We start from the raw sequence: 21711 nt of genomic DNA, 5'->3' as shown, positions 1-21711 counted from the left end.
GAACTGAGATCCCATAAGTTGTGTGGTGTGGCACAGCCAAAAAAAAGGATACCAGACACTTATCAGATATGTGATTTGCAAATATTTTTTTCACGTTCTTTTGGATTGTCTTTTCACAATTCTCTATGTCTTTCAGTGTACAAAAGTTTCTAATTTTGGTGAAGTCCAGTTTTTCTATTTTTTTCTTTTGTTGCTCGTGCTTTTGATGTTATATCTAAGAATCCATTGGCAAATTCAAGGTTATGAAGATTTAGTCCTGTTTTCTTCTTAAGAGTTTTATGGTTTTAGCTTTTGTTTAGGTCTTTTTTACATTTTGAGCTAGTTTTTGTGTGTGGTGTGAGGTAGGGGTCTAGTTTAATTCTTTTGCAGGTGAATATCCAGCACCATTTGTTCCTTCCCCCATTGAATGGTCTTGGCACCCTTGTTAAAAATTCATTGACCACAGGTTTATAGATACATTTCTGGACTCTCAGTTCTATTGCATTGGTCTTTATATTAATACTACCACACTATATTTGATTACTGTTGCTTTGTAGTACGTTTTGAAGTTGTAAGTTTGGGAAGTGTGAGTCCTCCCACTTTTTCTTAGTATTTTCACTATTCTGAGTCCTTTGCAATTCTATATGAATTTGAGGATTGGCTTTTCCATTTCTGCCCCTCCCCAAAAAAATCCGTTGAAATTTCAGTAAAGATTGCATTGAATCTGTAGGTTGATCATGTTGGGGAATATTGCCATCTTTAGTCTTCCAATCCATGAACATAGGATGCCCTTCCGGTTATTTAGGTGGTGTTTCATTTCTTTCAGCGATGTTTCATAGTCTCAGTGTACAGATCTTTCACCTTCTTGGTTAAATTTATTCCTAGCTGTATTTTATCCTTTTGGATGCTATTGTAAATGGCATTGTTTTCTTAATTTCCTTTTCACATTGTTCATTGCTGATGTCTAGAAACACAACTGACTTTTGTGTGTTGATCTTGTACCCTGCAACTTTACTGAATTTGTTCTTCGTGGAGTTCTTTAGGATTTTCTGTCTATACAGAGTAATGTCAGCTGTGAAGAGAGATGCTTTTACTTCTTCCTTTCCAGCTTGGATGCCATTTTTTCTTGCCCTGGCTGGAACTTGGAGCACAGTGTCGAATAGCAGCGGTGAAAGCAGCAGCCTGGTCTTGTTCCTGCACCGAGCAGGGAGCTTTGCCTTTCACCACCGGGTGTGAAGTGAACTGTGGGCTGCTCACGGACACCCTTTGTCATGTTGAGAAAGGTCCTCTCTGTTCCTCATGCTTTTATCATGAAAGGGCTTCACGTCTGTGACCTCTGACTGCTTGGTTGCCATTCTGTCTGGTTTCTTCACTGCGGAGTTACTCCTTTTTGGAATAGTTACTGAGTCATTTGTGGGGTTGGGCCTTGGTTTATGATCTCTCACCAGCAAGGACCACGTGACAAGCTTGCAGCGTGTGCTCTCATGACAAGAATGGAGCCAGCAGGGGCTACAGCTGCCCAGGCAGCATCGCCTCCACAGGCCCAGGGCCATGGTTCTCACGCTGTCCCTCTTTGTCTTCACAGCCTGATTCGGATTCCACCAAACACTCGACTCCATCGAACAGCTCCAACCCCAGCGGCCCACCAAGCCCCAACTCCCCCCACAGGAGCCAGCTCCCCCTTGAAGGCCTGGAGCAGCCGTCCTGCGATGCCTGAAGCTGCCGGTCACCGCAGCGGGGCCGGGGGCCCGGGTGGCCTCCTGTCAGTGCCAAGACTGAGCTGACCCTCCAGTGTTGTCCAAGGAAATGTAGAATCGATTTGTAGATACGGAGATGAAGAAAATACTTTATTATAATAATGATTGGCTTTATGCCGCACCGAGGCGGTAGGCCAGATCTCATCTGCACAGCTGTTCCGTTTGCACACGAAGGACCGCCTGCGGCCCCTCCTGCCCAGAACCAGCTGAGGCAGCGCGGGGGGCCCGTGACGCCGGCCTCCTGCAGACCCCAGTGGCGCCGGGGGGCTCTGCAGGAAGCAGGCAGCTCGGGGCGGCCTCGGTGCCGCGTCTGTTCCCTGTTCCCTGAAACTGTTTCCTAGGACCTTAGGAGAATAGTAGGAAGTTGTATAGCATTCCCAGTGTCCCTAGAGTTTTGAAGACAGAGGGGAGTGGAGCTTAGTTTGTGGCCTTTTTATTCATTTAGCCATCACATAGTCAGATGCAGAAGTCCTTCTGCCGACCTTGTAGCCATGGACAGAGGCCCATTCGAGTGAAGCCTGCTCTGTCCTGGTCCCTCATGTGTGTCAGTCCGTTTCCGGTCCCAACCACGAAGTGTCACCCGTATCTACTACTGTGAAGTCAGCTGTGCTCCGTTTCCCGCTCGCTTCCACAGCTCTGCCTCCTGCTGTAAAACCAGTGAGTGTCGTGCGGCCGGGCCCCGAGGCCTGCGGGCCGAGAGGAGGCCAGAGCCCCGGGTAGCCCCGCGGCAGGTGCCAGGACCCCCGCCCCGCATGGAGCCCCGTGATTAGTGCCCTTCCGGATCGTGTAGACTCACCGCCACACTCCACCCGGTGGGCTGGCCCGCAGCGCCCGCGTGTATCTGCCTGCCTTCCCCGCGGCATTTGTGAGTATCAGGCAGCCTCCTGTCTCTGTAAAGGCTTGCGATTAACTCGCCCCGCTGGGCTTCTCCCTGTTCTCCCGCCGGTCAACGTTCTCGGTGGCAACGCTGTTGAAGACGTGCACTTACCTTGAGTCGGCACTGAGTGACCTGGGCACCGTGGCCTGCCTGTGCGTGTCACACGCCCAGCACCCGCCTGCCCGCCCCCTGGGCCTTCTGCTGGGGCTGGCACCTGCTGGGGGTTCTGGTTTTTACTTTTTTAATGTAAGTCTGAGTCTTTGTAATTATTGAATTGTGAGAACATTTTTGAACAATTTACCTGTCAATAAAGCAGAAGACGGCAGTTTTAAAGTTCTCAGTGGTTTGTCTGAATGTGACCACCTGTCACCCGGTGTCTGGGCCCCCCCCCCCCCCAGTAGCGCCCTGTGCTGGAAAGCACTGTCTTGCCTGTGGAAGACATTCTTGGTCATTTGCTCAGGCGGGGTCCATGCTAAAGGTTCGTGTCCACGTGGCAGGAACCAGCCGCCAGAGCTGGGACCTCTTGCCTGCCAACGTCACGATGGGGGCCTCCTGGGGACACCCTGCACCATGGTGGGCAGGGTCAGGGGTGGGCCACTGGCTGGAGAGGGGGGCCGTCTGGCCAAGTGTCCGTGCCAGGACAGGCAGATGGGCATTCAGCCTGAGAGCAGCAGGTGCCCTCCAGGGCCGGGGCAGGGTGGGGCCGGCTGCTGCACCGGGGACCCCAGTGCTGGAAAAGGGCGATGTGCCCATGAGCCCGCAAGGCAGAGCAAGACCCCGGGAGGGAAGCTGCGGGGGACAGACGCACGCTGGCCCTTCAGCAGCCCCGGGGGTAGGGTGGGGCAGACCACCCCCAGGAGGGGGAGCTCATGGGGAGGCTGGGCTGGATGGGTGGCCACACTGGGGGCTCTGGCCCCCAGGGCGGGGAGCAGCCTGCGGTGAGTTGGGTTTCATCGTTTGCTCTGTCCCCCAGTAAGCTCCTGGTAACGTGTGGTTAGTGACGGCACCTGCCCAAGAGGGTGGTGTGAGGATACAGTAGAGCACAGACAGCAGCCAGGTGCCTGGCAGGTGATGCTCGGGGAGCGTCCTGGGCAGCCTTGCGGCTCCGCCAGTCAGCACGGCCTGGGCTCCACAGCCCAAACAGCCCCACCGGCCGGCGGGGACCCAGGCCCGTCTCACTGTGGGCCTCCATGCTCACAGCTGGGGAAGGAGCATGGCAAATTTTAGGAGCAGACACAATCCTCCCACCTGTCCCTGAAAGGGGACCACCCAAAGCACAGGCAGAGACAATTGACTGAAATCACAGCACCTGGAAAACTGAAAAGCGAGCATAGGCCAGTGGTGAGCGGCCATGTGGGTAGCCGGGGCCTCGGGGTCAGAGATGATGGGATTGGACATTGGCCCTCCCTCCGTTTGATGTCTGACCCACGTGAGGTGAGCACCTCTAACAGCTCTGAAACACGGGTGCTGAAGTGTCAGTCGTTTTTTAAATGAAATATTAGCTATTGCAACAGCTACACAGCACCAAGAGTAACAACCACCCACAACATGGGTGAGCTTCACAGGCAGGATACTGACCACAGAGCACGGCTTCGCGACTGACGGAAACTTACAAGCAAATTCACTGTTAAGAGGCTCGCAGGTGGTTACCCTTGGTGGGGGGGGGGAGGGAGGGGGGGATGTTTTCAGATGCTGCTATACACAGAAGTGTCCCTGACAATTCAAGCTGGGCATCCATCAGTACAACTTTACACACACACACACACACACACACAATCCACCGTCCCACTGCTGCCCCATCAAGCACCTACCAAGTGAGTGTCATACTCAGAGCGGCTCAGTCCCGACACCCACCCTCCGGGTCAGAGCTGCCCTCAGAAGGGAGAGGGCGAGGCCTGGCCCTGCAGCGATGGACACCAAACAGCCCCCACCCAGCAGGACGCACCTGCCAGCTCTCTGACACGCTCCACCACTGTGGCGGGCGGCTCTGCCCCTGCCCCCAGCAGAGGGGACAGATCTACTGTGTCCCTAGGACCGCTCCTCCGGGCAGCCCAGTCTGCCGGAAGTCCAGGTCCACCTGGCTGGCCCTGGGTCCGAGCAGCTTGGCATGAGGTAGGGAAGCACCTGGCAGCCCACTTATCCACCCTCCTTGGTGCCTCACTCGGATTTGCCTCTCCCCACCGCCCCCCTCCTGCTTCAGTCCCCTCCCCAGCCTTAGGGGCTTCTTCCATGGGCTCCTCCAGAACCGGGGCAGCCCCCTCCTAATTCTGGGTGGAACCTCGCAGGCCAGAAGCCTCGGACCGCCCCAGCCTACAGGTAGTACCCAGGACTGCCCTGGGCGGGTGGCCAGGCGCCAGCCGGCACAGGCTCTGAGGACCACCCCTCGCCATCCCACCAGGCAGGGGCAGAGGGGTGGCAACGCAGGAAGCAGTGTGTCCACGGCTGACCGCAGGTGCGGGAAAGCCCTTTATTGAGCAAGGCCACCCTGTCCTTGGCCAGCGGAGGGTGGGGTATCCCGCAGGGCCTGCGACGCCGAAGCGGGGGCGGGGGCGGTTCCGCGGCCGCTCAGGCCTCGGCCTCGGCTTCGCCAAAGAGCGGATTAACGAAGTAGCTGCGGCTGGAGCTCCAGACGTCCAGCTGCGGGGCGGGGAGCTGCGGGAGAGCGGAGTCAGGGATCCGGCCGCGGGAAGTCCCACACCCCCGCCCCCGGGCGTCCCCTCACCGCCTCCGCCAGGTCCGCCGCGTAGAACACAGGGTTGTGGAAGCCCACGGGCGCCCCAGCCGGCGCGGGGTCCGCCTCGTCGCGCCTCCTCCACCTGGAGGTAGGGGACGCGCGTGAGCCCTGCGTGCCTGAGCGCCGCGTACTCGGGCGCCGAGGCCCCGCCCCGAGGCCCCGCCCCGCGTACCTGAGCCTCCCCGCGCGGCGCAGCAGCAGCGCCCCCGCCAGCAGCGCCAGCAGTGATAGGAGCAGCGCGGCCGCCAGGCCGCCCGCCAGCCCCGCGCGCGGCCCCGGCGCGTTCAGCCCCGCCGCCGAGCCGCCCCCAACGGGCGCGCCCGACTCTCGAGCGGTCGCCGATAGGACCCCGAGGGCTTCGCCTGCAACGGAGGGCGCCGGCTCAGTCGGTCCCGAGCAGGGCGGGGCGGGGCAGAGGTGCGGGTCTGGGAACGGGGCGCCCGCGGTTACCGTGCTCCGCGATGTCCGCCAGGAGGGCCCGGGCTAGGCGCCCCGCGCCGCCGGTCTCGGGGCCGGTCTCCACCAGCACCACCTGGATCTCCGTGTCTGCCTTCGCGCCTGAGGCTTCGCGGAGCCGGGGCTGGCGCGGAACCTTGGACACGGCCATTTGCAGCCCCTGATACTGGGGCTGGAGAGGGGCACAGAGTTGGTCCGGGAACTCCGCCCCTCGGCCCTGCGGGAACGTTGTGGGCAGGGACAAACGGTGGACAGGCGGAGAGTGGACGCCTCAGTGAGGAGGCGGAGTGGGGCCCGGGGATTCCGGCGGAGAGGGTGGTCCCAGACCGGGGCTGCGGAAGGGCAGGGGCCCCGGTCGGGGCGCGGCCCCATTACCAGAGCCAGGAAGGCGTGCAGCAGCCGCGCCCGGTACCGCTGCAGGTCAAAGGCCGGGCCATGGGTCAGCGATACGATGGCTCCTGAAGAAGCAGGCAGGTGAGGGTCAGCACCGCGGGTCCGGGCCCGACAGGCAAACTGAGGCTGGGGGCGAGCCAGGGTGGCCAAGCCGTCCTAGCTAGCAGGGGCCGGGCGGGGCTCTCACCGCAGAGGTCGCAGCACTGCCCTTCGGGCCGGAGGGGATCTCGGCAGGCAGCCTGGGGGCAGCGGCCACCCAGGGGCTGGAGCAGTGCTGCGCAGATCCACGGCTGCACCTGGAAGCGCAGAAGCGGCGGTCAGCGCGGAGACGGCGAGGAGCAGACCGCAGTGAGAGGGCCACGCGCCCGGGGAGGCGAGCGGGCCAGAGACGGCGGGGCGCGGCGGCCCCTGGCACAGTTCCGACCTCCGGCGCAGAGCCGGGCCCAGCTGTGCGGTGCCCCAGCCACCCCGCTGCAGGCCGCCCTCACCTCGGCGTGGCCGCAGACGCAGCCCGACTGGTCCGCGCAGGCCTCGGGGCCCACGCTCAGCGCGCCCGGCCCGTGGAAGCGCAGGCGGCCCGCGCGGGACGCCAGGAAATCAGCCAGGTCCTCGTCGCTGGTGAATGTCTGCAGGTCGCCGGGTGACCACCGGAGCCAGCCCGAGGACGAGACAGCACCTGAATGCTCGGAAGCCACCGGGCTAACAGGGTGGGAGGCGCTCCGGGGAGCGGCACTGAGGGGCAAAGGCGCGGAGCTGAGACCCCAGACCCCGCCCCGCCCCGCCCCGCGCGCCCGGCTCACCTGGCCCAGAGCCCGGACGCTGCGGACGCGCACCGTGCCGGCGCCCGGGCCGAGACCCACCCGGAAGGAGGCGTCGGACGGGAAGATGACGTCGTCGTGGCTACAGGGCACGCGCTCGGCGTCCACGGAGAAGAGACCGTGCGCCGCGTCTCCGGAGCGCCACAGGCGCGGGTCGTGCCAGCAGAAGCGGTCGGGGTCGCGGAAGAGCGCGGGGCCGCCTGGGCGAGCGCGCGACCCTGAGCTCCGCCCAGAACGCGCCCTCCAACCCGGCCACGCTCCAACCCGGACCTCGCCGTCCCCTCCAGGCCCCACCCACGAACGCGCCCCCTCGAAGCCCTGCCCCTGGCCCTCCCCCTCACCTGTGCTACAGTCCAGGTGCGAGCCGATGTCCAGGGCGCTGAATCCAGCTCCTGAGGCCAGGACGAATTCCCCGTCCAGCGGCAAGAGCTGTAGGAAGCGCAGGCTGAGGCGGCGCCGCGCGGTGGACTGGGGCATCAGAGGGTCCCACTCTGCGCCCACCCCCGGTCCCCCTGTCCCTGGGGAGAAGATTCTAGCCCACAGAGTGAGCAGGCGAGGTCAGGGCCTGGGGGCACCTCGCCCTGCCTGAAGGTCAGATAGGCCGCAGGGAGTAGGGCTGCAAGCCAAGGAGCAAGGAGCTAGCCTGAGACCTGGGAGTGACCAGGTCCCAGGGGCAGGGTGACTCTTGTCAGGGCCATTGCCCTCCCCTGTCGCCCCTGAAAAACTACAGTCCAAGGGCTCGTAGGTTCCAGGAAGCCAAGCTGCTGGGGACTCTGGAGTCAGCCCTGAGCCTGTGAGGGAGGGGAGGGGCTACAGTTGGGGAAGCGGGTGCCAGAGGCAGCGGGGAGGGTAGTGGGGCCTTGGAGCCCCTTCAGCACAGAAGCCCAGGCCTCAGGTGTCAGAGTAAATAGGGCAGCGGGGAAGGCCAGGAGGAGGGCTGACTGGCCCTGCCCCCTCCACCCGCCGCTCCAAGCCCCAGGACCCCATCTTTTCTCCTTGCCCCCGCCAGGGTTGGGGTTGAAGGTGAGGGTTGGACCAGGGGAGATGCCCAGTGCAGGGGTCACGGGGGTTCAACGTCTCAGGGCACATCCACCCAGGGCCCCGCCTGGCATCCCAACTTGCTGGGTAGGGCCTGCTCTTCAGTCCCCCAAGCACTGGGCCTGACCAAGAGGCTGACACCGGGGAGATTCAAGGTCACAGGCCAGCTACCTCCACAGCTGAGGGTGCAGCACTGTGACAGCAAGGCAAACCCACCTACAGGCGCCAGGGACAAGCCATGGACAGACGGACACGATGCGCCTCAGGAGGGGGAGGCGGGTACTAGCAGTGTGAAGCATGAACAAGAACTCGGTTTTCAAAAGAACCAGAGCGGGAGATGTACATACTATATGATAAATGTAATAGCTGAAAGACAGCAGGAAGGCGCTGAGCGGGAGAAACCAGGAGAGATGGGAGCCCGCCCAACACTGAAGCACCAACATTCAGATACAAGGGTGGGCGGGGGGAATATCTGAAAAACAGTGAAGATGAATTTTCCATATTTGAAGAAAGCTGGGAGACCTCGGATTGAAAGGTCTCATTGAATGCCACATAAGGAAAATCACGGAACACTATGTTCATGAATATCAAAGACGAAGAGAACATTCTAAAAGCGGCAGAGGGGAAGAACAGATCACCCAGGAAGGAAAAAATTCAGGAATCGGGTTTCTCAGCAACAACAATGCTTGCACAGGACAGAACAGGCTGCCGGAAGACTTCTGGAGTCTGCAGCCACCTCTAGACACGCCCTTAGACACAGGCCTGCCCACCAGTGGGCAGGAACCCGGCCCTGCACTCCAGATTAGTATGTTACATATATTAAAAGATAATAAAAGTACCTTTAAGCCTAAAAGACTTCAGAATGATTGCCACACAAAGACCTGCCCTGAAAACATGCTAGGAGAAAGTAAGAAGGAAAGAAATCCAGAAGCCTAGAAGAGATATGGGAAGTAGGGTGATGAAATACTGTGATGAAGCTTATTGTTGTCTCTTAATAAATGTTTAAATCTAGGACTAAAATGTGATGGGGGCCGGGGAGACCACAAGGGCACGGACATACAGTAAAGAACTTACTCGTTTGAGGGAAGATACAGGTATTGAAAAGATTAAGAAATCAGGACTGCCAAACTTGAAAACCTGGATGAAATATACCAATTTCTAGAAAATTTTAAAATATTAAAATTGATGCAAGAAGCAATAGAGGGACTTCCCTGGTGGTCCAGTGGTAAAGAATCCACTGTCCAATGCAGGGGATGTGGGTTCGATCCCTGGTCGGGGAACTAAGATCCCATATGCCGCAGAGCAGCTAAGCCCGTGAGCCACGACTATTGAGTTCGCGTGCCTCAACAAGAGAGAGAAAACCCTCACGCCACAACTAGAGAGAAGCCCACATGCTGCAACGAGGAGCCCGCGTGCTGCAACTAGGACCCAACGCAGCCAAAACAATAAAGAAAAATATTTTTTCAAAAAAGAAGCAATAGAGAATTTGAATAGACAAGTAAGCATTAAAGGTTTGTTTGTTTGGCAACACCGTGTGGCATATGGGATCTTCATTCCCTGACCAGGGATGAACCCATGAACCTGAGAACCCGCGCCCCCTGCTGCGGAAGCACGGAGTCTTAACCCCACTGGACTGCCAGGGAAGTCCCTAAAGAGTTTTTTTGTTTTTGTTTTCAAATTTTATTTATTTATTTTTTGCTGCACTGGGTCTTTGTTGCTGTGCAGTGGGCTTTCTCTAGTTGCGAAGCTGGGGCTACTCTTTGTTGCGGTGCACGGGCTTCTCATCGCAGTGGCTTCTCGTTGCAGAGCACAGGCTCTAGGCGCGTGGGCTTCAGTAGTTGTGGCACGCAGGCTCAGTAGTTGTGGTGCATGGGCTTCGTTGCTCCACGGCATGTGGGATCTTCCCAGACCAGGGCTCGAACCCGTGTCCCCTACATTGGCAGGCGGATTCTTAACCACTGTGCCACCAGGGTAGTCCAAAGAGTTTTAAATGTTAGTCAGAGACCTCCTGTTCCCTAAATTCCCAGACCAAGTGTTTTTTATAGGTGAGGTATACTAAACCCTCAAGGAAATTTTAACTTCTTACAGGAAGTTGTTCTGGAAAACAGAAGAATGAAAATTGCCAGCCCATTTTCTGGGGCCAGTGTAAGTGCGATTCCAAAGCCAAATGAAGGACAATACAAAGGAAAAAAGATTATAGGCTCAGCTGAGTTATAAACGCAAATGCAAAATCCTAAATAAAATATTAGCTGACTGGATCCAATAATGTATTTTAAAAATACATGGTGATCATAGGGTTCATGTCCCAAGAATGCAGGAAGGAAAGGATAGGGAACGCTCCCATCGCGACTTCCCTGCAGTATGTACGATGGTGTCCCAGCAGATGGTAGCGGAGAGTCTTGTGCCAGCAAACTCAGTATGACAGAAGTCAAGTGTCTTGAAGAAGCGGCGCACTTTGACCTGCACCTGAAGGAAGGTACCAGGAGGACATCAGTCTTACCAGGACGGTTCAACCTCAGAAAACCTCACTAACAGGCTAAAGGAGGCAGGGGGAAATTACATCTCAGTGGATGTAGGACAAAAAAAAAAACTGAAAAGTTCAACAACATATTTATGATTTTTTTAAAGCTTCTAGTAAACTAGAGATAGATTAGAATTTCCACAATTAAATAAAGTTTATGTACAAAACCCTACAAACATTAATTTAAACCCCACAGTTTATCTCAAATGTGAGTCTGGGACTGCTTGGCAACATTGTATGTTTCTTATTCAGAACCACTGATGAGGCTTTATTTTTAAACATACTTGTCTTCTGACAGAAAGGACTGTACATCATATTGTTTCTTCCTTTCCGAAATTAGTCTTCCGTCTTTGTGACAAAAAACATACTCTGATTATTGCTATAAAGATGGAGGAGAAGGTCTAATACTACTTAGCCTTAAGAGTTTCTGGCATTGTTCAAATGTATTTTCTGTAAACAGAAACCTATTTGGAATGTTTTCTAATTGCTACGAAGAGTAGCCCCCCCTCGCCGCAACTAGAGAAAGCCCGTGCGCAGAAACGAAGACCACACTCAGCCAAAAATAAATAAATAAATACATAAATTTATATAAATATTTTTTTAAAAAAAGGAGTTAGGACTGGAAGAGAAGAGGAACAACGGTCGTTGTTTACAAAAATAACCAAATAGAAAATATAATTCTTAAAAATAGGGCACCATTCACAATAGAAACCAAACTATAAAGTATTTATAAATTAACCAATACTACACAAAACCTCATGTGGACCGTTTTAAGACTCTAGTAAAGAGTTTTATGACCAACGATCTGAAATATCTGGAGAGAAAATCCATGCTCTTGAATGGATGACTTGCTTGTATAAAGGTATCATTCATTCCCAATCAAATTCCAGGGTTTTGGTGGTGGTGCTGTTGTTACCTGATAAACCTACACTATAATCTCTCTGCAACAATCAGATCCACAAAGAACTAGTCAACCTCGTAACAGGGGGGTGAAGAAGGCAAGTTACCCAGTGGGATATTAAGGCAACTCGCAGAGCCTCAGAGTGGGGACAGTGTGGTGCCGGCAGGAGAACGGGCAAAAAGATCAAAGGAACTGCAGGGAAAGCTCAGAGACAGCCCTCACTGGGCAGCTGACGAACAGTGACCGCAGAGCCACAAAGCCAGGGGGCAAGGCTGCTGGTTTGGAGGAGGACATTCATTGGAAACTGGGCTCATTCCAAGGAGGAAAAAATACGCCTGGTTCCCTAGCTAGTGCCCCACTCAGCCACGTGCCCCTGATGGCAAAGCTCTGACTTAACAGACAGAATATATAGTTGATTATGGTTGTGACTGAGAAGCAGGAAAAAGATGCTTAAACAAAACACCAAAAACACAGTTATAAGGCAACAGATTTTGCATTCGATAGATTAATAATGGGGGTTTCTGATCAGCAAAGGGAAACGCAGGCAAAGTCCACAGTGAGAAGACACTTGCAGTATCTCAACAATCATTAATGGGTAGAATATAGGAGATTTCCCCCAAAACAAGAAACCTGGGCTAAGGGTAGAAATGGGAGGGGAGAAGGGTTCAGGAAGAGAAAAATCCCAGGGAGAGAAGTTCCAAACCGAGAGAAATGCAAATGAAATCACTGACAGTCGTTGTGCCTGTTACTAGGGCGACATCTCAGCAGCCGACAACGCTGGGGACCCGCGTGCAGAGGGGGTGGGAGGGGCCTCAGGCAGCGCTGGGTCCGTTCGGCCCCCTGTCCCTGGGCCCCTGGTCATTTCCCACCCGGGTCCTCCGGGAGCTGACCCCGCGGAGCGGAGGAGAGGCAGGGGAGGTGGGGGAGAGGCCCACGGGGCCGTGCGCAGGGGTACAGGCGCGCGGAAGCCTCTGGCGGGGGGGGGAGGGCTCGCGTCTGGGCGGCGGGGCGTGGGAAGGAAGGGGCAGATGGAGGGACCCGATAAACGAGTGAACAATGAATGAACGAATGTTGTGTCTTTTAGGATCCCCAAGCTCTTCCAAAGGAGACCATCAAAGTAACGAAGTCAGCCAGGAGGAGCCCCCAGGTCCCGGCACCCTCCCCCGCAGCTGAGTCCTCTGCCCGCGGGTTCCGGCTCGCTCCACGCCGCCGCCTGGTTGCCATGGTTACCAGGACTGCGGAGGCGGGTCCCCTCGGTGCAGCTGCTGCGCCCCTACCTCCCCGGCTCTGCTGTCACCTTCTCATCATCACTGCTCCCTCCGCACCTTAGTCTTTGCGTTGGACAAATGTGGGAAAGACATCCCGACCCAGGATCTGCGGGGACGGGGATATCCTGCCCTCTGCCCCCTTCCCAGGCTGCAGGTGAGGGCGGGGCTCCACTGAGCCCACAGCCCTGCCCCACTTGGCGCCAAGCTCCCAGAATTAATGCCGCTTTTGAAAACCATCAATTAACCGAGCTGCCTCCAAGTGGAAATAAGGGGTCACCAGATCCTGCATCTGGGCAAGAGATTGAGTCCCAGGCCTGGGCCCCCGGACTGCCCCTATTCACCCACAGAGTCCATTGGCCTCCAGGTGAGGGGACCCCCACCCTGGAACTCACACTGTGAAGCAGTTTGAGAAAAAGTTCCCCTCGAATTCTGCTGGTGGAGTTTGAGGCACCAGGACAGGGAAAGGCTTTGGTGGGGTGGGGAGCGGGGGCTTTCCCAGAGCAAACCTTGGAGAAGACAGACTACAGGAGGGCAGGGGCCAGAGGCAGAGGGCAGTGGGGATAAGAGGTGCCCTCCACACCCCCCAACAAGGCTGGGGCATAGCCTGGCTGAGATTGTAGGACCGGCGTCCCCCGCTCCCATGTGGGTCCCGGACCTTCCCGAAGCCCCTCCAGAGGCTGACGGCCAGTGGACTGCGGGGTCCCCCACGCGACTGCAGGCCGGTCAGGAGGCAAGAAAGGGGCATGGAATTGACCCCGGCGGGACCCACCAGACCCCCACCGACCTGGGCCCCATTTGCCACCCGGACTCACCATGTCCGAGATGCTGTGACCTTCTCGCACCAGGACTGACACCATCTGCAGGCAGAAGCGGCATCAGCGAGCAGACCCCACCCTTGGTGTCCCAGTGGGCCCGGACCACGCTGGTCCCCACCCCGGCCCCAGGAGTGGGGGCCAGGCACCTTGTCCGCGGGGAACTCGACAGTGGCGCCCGCGCACGGGGTCCGGTTCTGGCTCCAGTTGGCGGCGGCGTCGAAGTCGGTGTTGGGGACCCAGAATTTGTAGGCGGCCCGCGTCAGCGCTGGGGAGGGTCGACTGAGTGCTCCCGGGCCCGTGGCATCCGGGGTTCGCGCCCAGACGCCCCGGTGGCCCAGGGAGGACGACCTCACCCAGACAGGCCCTCGCCACTCCCGCTCCCGGCGTCGGACCAGACACTGCAGGAGCCTGGCCACAACGCTCCCTGACGAACTCCTACGGGATCTGCAGAGCCCGCTTAAACGTGCCCTCCTTCAGGACGCCCGCCAAGATCGCCTCCTAGCCCGCCCCCAGTTCGCCCCGCGCTGGAGCCAAGGACCGGGCCAGACAAGGATGGCGACGACCAAGGGACGGAGGCGAATGGGGCAGCAGAGGCCTCTGCCATGTAGAAGGGGCTGGGGGGGCCGCAAGACCCGTCCAGACGGGCTCTGAACTGGAGCTGCGTCCTGAGGGGGCCGCGAGGGGCTTAAGAGAGGAGAACAGGGACGGGGCTGCAGTTTCTAAAGTTCCCGGGGGTTGGGGGCCGGCCCCGAGGACACGCGCCGGCCTGGGCGCGACGGGGAGGGTCCGCGGCGCCCTCGCGGCCGGGAGGACGTAGGCCGGCGGCGGAGCTTCGGGAGGGACCGGGGCGGTGCCCAAGTCGAAGGCGGACAAGCGCCCGAGGGCAGGCGCGGTCCGGGCGTAGGTCTGGCCCGGGCTCCTCGCCTCCCGCACCGCCCGGCGGGCGCTGAGTGCGGAGGGATCTGGAGGCCCGGCCGGGTTTCGCAGCCCCTCAAGCTCTCGCCGCCCGCCCCTCGGGGGCCCTTGGCCTCCAGGTGTGTCGCGTCCCCCCCTCCACCCACCCCTTACCGCAGAGCTGCAGCCACAGCAGGACCCGGCCCGGCGCGCCCATCTCGCCCGGGCTTCCGCGTCTCGGACCCGGAGACTTTGCCCCGCGTGGCCCACGTGACCGGGCGGGGAGGGGCGGGGGCGGCCGGGGAAGGTTACACATTTACCTCCAGACCCGCCTGCAGCGACCCTTAGGCCCCTCGGAGGCGCCGGCCCCGCCCCCCTCCCTCCCACACACTCAGCCCTACAGGACCTGAGGACCTTGGGCGCTTGTCGGACCGACTTGCCCAAAATAACGGGTGTGTTGGGGGCGGCGGGTAAACAACCTCTGCTCCCACACCCCCTCTGCCCCAGATGCAGCTGGAGCTGCACCCAGTCTGCCCACCTAGTGGGGCTGGGTGTCCACTCTCCGAAGCAGGCCCTCCTGCCTCCTGGGCTGGATGGACTGTGGATGGTGGCAGGTAGATGGTGCCTGGTGTCTCGCGTATGGAGGAATGGTGAGCGGGTGACAGTGGGTGCATGGTGAGTGGTGGAGCGTATTTGTGCTGGTTCGTGGATGGATGAGGATTGGATGGATGGGAAATGGTGAGTGAATAAACAAATGGACAGTAAATGAGTGACAGTGGATGGAAAATGAGTAGTGCGTGATCGACGCGTGTTGGATGGTAGATGGATGCATGGATGGCGAGATAACGGATGGTGGATGGATAGAGGATCGATGGTTGATGGTGAGTAGACAGGTGATGGGTGGCAGGTAAATGTAGGTAGTTGTTAGTGGGTGGTGGATGGATAAATGGATGGATGATCACAGATGGTGGATGGATGGATAGAGGAGAGTAGATTGTGGAAAGATGGGCCATGGATGGTAGATGGTAGTTGGATGAAGAAGAATAGTGTAAAGGGTGGAAGATGGAATGGTGACTGGATAAATGGATGGTTGGTGGGTGAAAGATAAATTGTGGATGTTAAATGGTCTATGGGTGGATGGCTTGTTGAGATGGATGGTGGGTGAAAAAAGGTTGTGGATTTTGGATGGAATGGCTGGAAATGGGTGGTAAATGAGCTGAATGAATGGATAAATGAATGGCAAATGGGATTCAGATGAATTGTGAATGGATGGTCGGTAGAGGGGTGGTGGACGGATGGGTGAGAGTAGAGACGATGACTGGATATAAATGGATGGGTGGATGGACAGGTGGATAGACTGAATGAGTACAGGATGGGTGAATGGATGGAGGACGGGGGATGCTGGAGGGATGAGTCGGGGGTAGATGGCCGTGTTTAACTGGCGAGGTGGGTGCTTGGCTCTCTGTATGATGCACATAGGGATGGATGGTGGTGAGTGGGTGGAGGATGGATTTGTTAGGGATGGGACGTAAAGAGTGAGTGGGAGGTCAGATAGATTGGGCTTGGTAACCTGGATGGTTATGGGTGGTGGGGTGAATGGTGAACTGATTCTTAGGGGATGGGCTGTGAATCAATGGTGAGATGACTGGGGTGATTGGTGGATGGTGGGAGACCAACAGATGACGCCTTGTCGGTTATGGTTGCTGGAAGGGAGAGGAATGGTGGGTGGGCCATTGGGTTCAGGATGCCTTGGTGGTTGACGAGTAAATACAGAAGGATGGATGGAGGGGTAGATGATGGAGGTGGATGTATAGATGGAGGGCTGTGGGTGAAGGGGAACTACTCAGCACCTTCTTCCCTCCCTCCAGCTCACCTGCCCTCTCCTGCACCCCCACCTACCTCTCACCTGCACACCTCCTGCACACCTCCTGTCATGAGCACTCTTCTCTCTGACTGGGCCTTTGCTTCTCCCCAACACAAGATATTTCAGACGAGGAGGAAATCCAAGGGGCCCACCGCTGGGAGCCCTCAAAGCACTTTATGCCGTGGGTAGGGACAGAGACTTCTCTGACTAGGAAGGAGGGGGTGAGCACACCAGCTTGTCCCACCCTTTCTCCCGGGTGGGATCGGGGCACCTGCTCTCAGTGGCTCAGCGGTGCCAGATCTGTGTGGAGGGGTTGGCTCCCAGCCCAGCCTGGGATGGGGAAGGTGGGTCTGCGTGGTCCTGAATTTGGCTTTGGCCACCGGTAGGGCTGACAGGAAGCTCCATCCTCCACGGCAGTCAAGGAAGGCTTCCTGGAAGAGGTGGTGTTAAAGCTGAGACTGGAAGGATGAGGTCACAGCTGCAGCTACAGGTTGGGTTGAAAGTGGCAGAACAGGAGGAGCCAGGGCTTGTCGGCTGTGGGGTATCGGCGTCCATTGCTGAAAGGGGTATCCTTGAGCAGAGGCTGGAGGTGGGTCCAGCTATCAGAGGGTGGCCCAAAGAGGCATCCACACCGAGGCAGGAGGCAGGCACCAGCCGTGGCCCAGAGCTGCCAAAGGGTCCCTGGAATGACTCAGAAGCAAAGACATGAGGTAAGGAATGGCTGGACTGAGATGCAGTCCTAACCCTAACCCTAACCTGCATTCACAGAAGGCCTGCAACTGCATGCACAGGTGCCCGGACACGCAGGTCCATATATGTGCGCACTCTTTCCAACTGGTCAGGACCCCAGTGGGAAGTAGGAGGAAATGCGAGTCTCAAAGAGAATTTCTTCCAGTAACTAGGAAGTCCATGCAGCAGCCGCTTTAGGCAAGGTCGGACCCAGGGGCTTGGGCTGTCTGGTCTCTCTGTCTCTGTGTCGCTCTGTCTGGCTCTGTCTTGGCTTGACTGCCCTCTGTGGTCAGCCTTCTTCTGGGAGACCTGGACCTGCTGCCTCCCCAGCTAGGTCACTGTGCAGAGTCTCAGTGAGGTTCCTGTTTCCAACGGAGCGCCAACCCTGTGGGCCGGAGTTGCTGTGCTCCGATTGGCCGTTGCAGCCTTCCCTTGGCTGAGGTCAGTGTGAGTGCGTCAGTCCTGCTGCCCTGGGGGTGCGGGTGGTTCCCACCCTGCCTGCAGCCATGGTCCCTAGTCAGACCCCCCCATCCTCACAAGCCTGTGAGGACAGAGCCGTGTCCCCCCCCAGGCCAATTCCCCAGCTCCTTCTCCCACACTTTTGTCACTGACTGGCTGTGTGACCTTGGGCAGGTTCCTATACCTCTCTGGGCCTCAGTGTCGCTCTGGAGGAACTGAAGCTCCAGTACACACGGTTTTGTTCCTGGACACCAGGAGGAGAGGTGGGGGTGGGGGGAGGATAGAGGGCAGCCCCCCTCAGAAGGGCTTCCCTTTACTCAGGTCTCTGCACATGGTCACCTCCCCAGAGAGGCCACCTTGGCCACAAACACCCCAGTGTCAGCATCTACCACCGCGTGCCCCGTGGGCCACAGGGCGTTGCTCACCCTCCTCATGTACTCCTTGCAACACAGGAGATGCTCCAAAAATAGTCGTGAGGGGAAGGGATGGCTGGCACGTCCCCAGGGCTGGCCGGTCACCTCCCAGGCCCTGCCGCCCCACAACCTACCAGCTCAGGGGCTCTGACCCCTGGAAAACTCCCCGCCCTCGGGCCTGTGGCCTCCTTGCAGCCTCCGGATTTCTCTCTGGGCCTTTTGTTCATCCACACGCTTGGCACCAGGCCTGCAGCGGGGCTGGGAGTGCAGCCTCCTGGGTTTGCCACTGGATGGGGAGACGGATGATGGACTGGTCAGTGCTCTGAGGAAGCACGGATCAACCAGGGAGGGCCGGAGTGTGCGTGAGGCTGTGCAGGAGCCCTCAGGCAAGGTGGCCAGGGCAGGCCTCTGTGAGGAGGGGACATGCCAGCTGAGACCTGGGAGCAAACAGCTGGTGCAAAGGCCCTGAGGCTCCAAGGAAGGCGAGACGAGCACAGCAGGAGGTGAGGCCAGGGCAGTGTTGGGGGCTGGGTCTGATGTACATGAGGGGGGTGTGAACGGGGGTCTCCGCCTGGCTTGGAAGGGGCTGAGCTGGCCACCTGTCCGCCAGGGGAGCACAGGTGGGGCAGCTCTGTTGTCCAGCAGTGGGGCGCCAGGCTCGGATGCAGGCTGTCCCGGGTGTGGATGCAGGGCAAGGCCACACGATTCACTTAACCTGGTTCGTCCCTCACCTGCAACCCTCACCTGCAAAGCCGGGTGGCAGTGCCCGCCTCACAGGGCACCAGGAGATGCTCAGCCCTGGACACTCCATCTCTTTTTTTGTCTGCGGACCCTGGGAAAAGGAGGACATCGGGGGAGACTGACCTGGGAGCTGCCCCCGGCACGTCGCTAAGCCCCCCACCTTGGGGAGGGGTCCCGCAAGGGTCCAGCCCGGGCCTGTGCTGTCCTGCCTGCCCGGCCCTGCCCCCCCTCCCGGTGTGTGTGGGACTTGTCACCGCCCCTACAGCCTTTGTTTGGAGGGGAAGTTTGTCAGGGGAACTTCGCAGGCCTCTGGGCCCAGAGGAGCCACAGCTGGAGGTCAGAGACCTCCCGACCCCTCTCCCCTGCCCTGGGATTGGCTGGGCGAGGACAAATGAGTGGACGACACGGGACACACAGGGCCGAGTCTGAGGGCCGCCACAAGGCGAGCGGACCCACGGAGGCTGCGTCAACTAGGTGTCCGCGCCCCAGACTCGGCAGGCGTTGGGAGAAGGGGGAGCCTCTGGAGCCCAGGGCCACGGCCACCGCGTGGTCCCTGACTCCCGGGGTGCCTGTCTGTGGCTGGAGACCTCTCAGCTGAATGACCAGAGGCCAAGTCCAGGGCCAGCCCACCCTGCCCAGCAGACCGAGGTCACCTCAAGGTGCTCTGTCCAGGTGTGTCGGCACCACTGGCTGAGCACACGTTCCCCCCCACCCCAGAGCACCTTCCACGCGGCCTCACGCGGCCTCACGACTGCCTGCGAGCAGAGGCGCTGCTATCCCCATTTTACCCACAAGGAAACAGAGAGGTGCTCGGCGCAGGGGGTGGGGGGGCTCTGCCTGCAGCCCTGCATCCCCCCAACTCCAGGGCCAGCCTTCTGGTCCTCAGATTCCAGCCCACCCCCCGGGGCCTGGCAGGGGCAGTGGCTGCCTGGGTCTCTGGGGTCTGGCCTCCGCCCTCCGAGGCCTCCCTTGGGGTCCAGGGGTCACCCGGAAGCAAGGCCGGGGCCCGGGGCTTGGTTCACTCAAAGCCTCCTCTCAACCTCTGACTTCTGATCTTGTGGCCGGGCTCAGGACGACGCCTCCAAGCAGCCGGAGCTCTGCAGGGACACACGTCCTGGGCCTCTGCGGGGTCAGCGTTGGCGCCGCTTCCCCTGGGGGGTGGGGTTGGGGGGGATTAAGAGGCCGCCGACGCCGATTTCGATCCCACAGCTGTTAACGACCCCATGAGGTCCCATTGGTCCCCAAACAGGCCGGCCACACGCGAGACAGCAAAGCGCAGGGTGGCTCCGGGGCCGCGCCCCCTCCTCTCCAGGCCTCGCTCTTCTTACTTAAAACAGACCCTGCAGAGCACGGGCGTCCGGGGCACGTGCGGGGGGCCGGGGCTCCGGGCACACTTCTCGGGACGGCTCGGTCCCGGGAGCATGGCAGCGTTTCTGCCCCGGCTGCTGAGGGGACAGCGGCAGCGAGTCCCCAGCTTCCCGGGAGTCCCCCTTCATCGCAGGGCTCAGAACAGGCAGCCCACCCCGCGTCCGGGGCTGAGGGAGGCGGCGAGGGTCCCTCCGCAGGCGGGGACCGGGCCGCACCCGGGCCGACTGCGGGGACCGAGGTGGGGCGGGGCCCGGCCCCGGGGAGCCGCCGGGAGGCCCCGCCCCCAGCAGCCCTGCGGCCGACCGGCGCCCGGGTCTGCGGCCTCGGCCCAGGGGCAACCCCGGGGCGGGCCCTTCATCCTGGGAGTTGTTGCCGATTCTTGCCCCGTAAGACGCAGGGGAAAAAACTCCAGAAGGGGGAAAGGATCCGGCTTCCGAAATCCCAGCTGAGCGGCCCCTCCGGGGGTGCTGGAGACCCCACGGACACGGCCCCGCGCGCTGCCCGCCCACGGCGCCGTCCACACTGCGCGCTGCCACCCGCCAGGGGCTCCAGCTTCAGGGCTGAGGGCCCCCCAGGGGCCTCACTCAGCACCCGTGGTGGCATCAGGCCCGAGGTGGGGCGCCAGGCCTGAGCGCCCAGGGAGGAGGGTGGAGCGCAAGGGGTGTGTGGACTTGGGACGCCCCCCAGACGGAGGGACTGAATGTGGCCCCCTCTCTGGCAGCTCCTGTGTGTGGGGACCCCGTGTAGGAAGAGCTGGGGGCCACGGGCTCCCCTGCAGGGCTCCGGGTGCGGGGTGGGCAGGAACACTTGAGCCCCTGGGGCCCGGGCAGCACCCCTGGGCCAGGCCCTGAGCCCCTGGGTGGGAGCAGCCTTGGGGGCTGGTTCCTGCGCTGCCCCTTCCTGCTGCCCGGTGGGCACACGGGGAGGCCCGGGCCGCAAGCCGTGACTTAGAGAAGGGGTGAGGCCGAGCACGGGCTTCGGGGGCTGCGGCGGCGATACGTGGAGGACCAGGGCGAGTGGGGGAAGGGCTGAGCGGTCACCAGGGCCTTCGCGCTGCCTCGCGGTGCTGGAAAGCAGCCCGCACACCTGGTGATTCGGGGGAACACCGTGGGAGACGCAGGGCTTCCTGCTCCGGGGCCTGACCGCCCGGGGAGACCGGCCCGCTGGTGCTGAGCCGGGCAGGCGCCTATTGGCCCTGTGCCCCCAGTGTCCCCACTGCGGGTGGCTGCGTGGAAGGCGCCGCCTGGAGGCCCCACAACCACCCGCGGTGTCAGCACTGGCGGGGCTCACAGCCAGCCCCCTGGTTTCAGGAAGGAGGTAGACGCTGTCTTTCCCCTGACACGCGAGGAAACCGAGGCTCAAAGAGCTCAAAGTCCCATAGCTGATAAAGTGGCGGAAATGGGACAGGATCTCCGGGAGGATGAGGGCCCCCTGGCTTGCTCTGGACCAAGCCATGGACTTGAGCACAGCTGCTAGGTGCACAGGCCCCGGGGACCCCCTCAAGGTAAAGCCACCGCCTGAAGGGAAGGTCAGGAAGCCACGGCAGGACCGGTGGCACCCTCTGCAGGGGCCGGTGCAGAAAACGTGCACGCAGAGCCCAGGACAGTGACCGCAGGAGGGAGGGGCCCCCTCACGGGGCCCTGGGCCGCGCCTGGGCCTATGAGTCAGTGTGAGAGAAACCAAGAC

At 59.6% G+C, this 21711-nt stretch overlaps 2 protein-coding genes across 7 annotated transcripts in view; one reads left to right on the top strand and one right to left on the bottom strand.

Annotated features, from left to right (window-relative positions):
* CDC42BPB (CDC42 binding protein kinase beta) overlaps nt 1-2949 on the top strand; it is a 115429-nt gene extending 112480 nt beyond the window's left edge. For all 3 annotated transcript variants that reach the window (XM_089908232.1, XM_089908231.1, XM_022576028.2), the window contains one exon: nt 1565-2949. In XM_089908232.1, the coding sequence (XP_089764358.1) occupies nt 1565-1696 (132 nt within the window). In that variant the 3' untranslated portion in view covers nt 1697-2949. The remainder of the gene's footprint in view (nt 1-1564) is intronic.
* Nucleotides 2950-3009: 60 nt separating this feature from the next.
* Nucleotides 3010-14028, bottom strand: AMN (amnion associated transmembrane protein). Of its 4 annotated transcripts, none has more exons than XM_022576030.2 (11): nt 13704-14028; nt 13555-13599; nt 7356-7443; nt 6997-7214; nt 6685-6822; nt 6384-6492; nt 6179-6261; nt 5798-5975; nt 5520-5709; nt 5336-5429; nt 5059-5265 (listed from the first exon to the last, which is right to left on the bottom strand). In XM_022576030.2, the coding sequence occupies exons 2-11, from the start codon at nt 13597-13599 to the stop codon at nt 5179-5181; spliced, it is 1230 nt and encodes a 409-aa protein (XP_022431738.2). In that variant the 5' UTR covers nt 13704-14028; the 3' UTR covers nt 5059-5178. The 4 variants fall into 4 exon arrangements, with proteins under 4 accessions (XP_022431737.2, XP_089764359.1, XP_022431738.2 ...); XM_089908234.1 differs by having other exon boundaries at nt 7356-10518; nt 13704-13761; XM_022576029.3 differs by lacking the exon at nt 5520-5709 and having other exon boundaries at nt 3010-5265.
* Nucleotides 14029-21711: the final 7683 nt, after the last annotated feature.

This window comes from Delphinapterus leucas, chromosome 2, assembly GCF_059928025.1.
Source record: "Delphinapterus leucas isolate spDelLeu-1000000601 "Yukka" chromosome 2, BTC_Dleu_Yukka2, whole genome shotgun sequence".
NCBI lineage: Eukaryota > Metazoa > Chordata > Mammalia > Artiodactyla > Monodontidae > Delphinapterus > Delphinapterus leucas.
Note: the sequence above shows the minus strand (reverse complement) of the source record. Positions and strands in the feature narration are given on the sequence as shown.

Bases quoted from the DNA above. Each gene is read 5' to 3' on its own strand.
- AMN (XM_089908233.1), bottom strand. From the start codon at position 7,491: ATGCCCCAGTCCACCGCGCGGCGCCGCCTCAGCCTGCGCTTCCTACAG. The intron at 6,823-6,996 runs GTGAGCCGGGCG...GGCGACCTGCAG, and splicing joins GCGTCCGGGCTCTGGGCCAG to ACATTCACCAGCGACGAGGA. The intron at 6,262-6,383 runs GTGAGAGCCCCG...CTGCTTCTTCAG, and splicing joins GCAGTGCTGCGACCTCTGCG to GAGCCATCGTATCGCTGACC.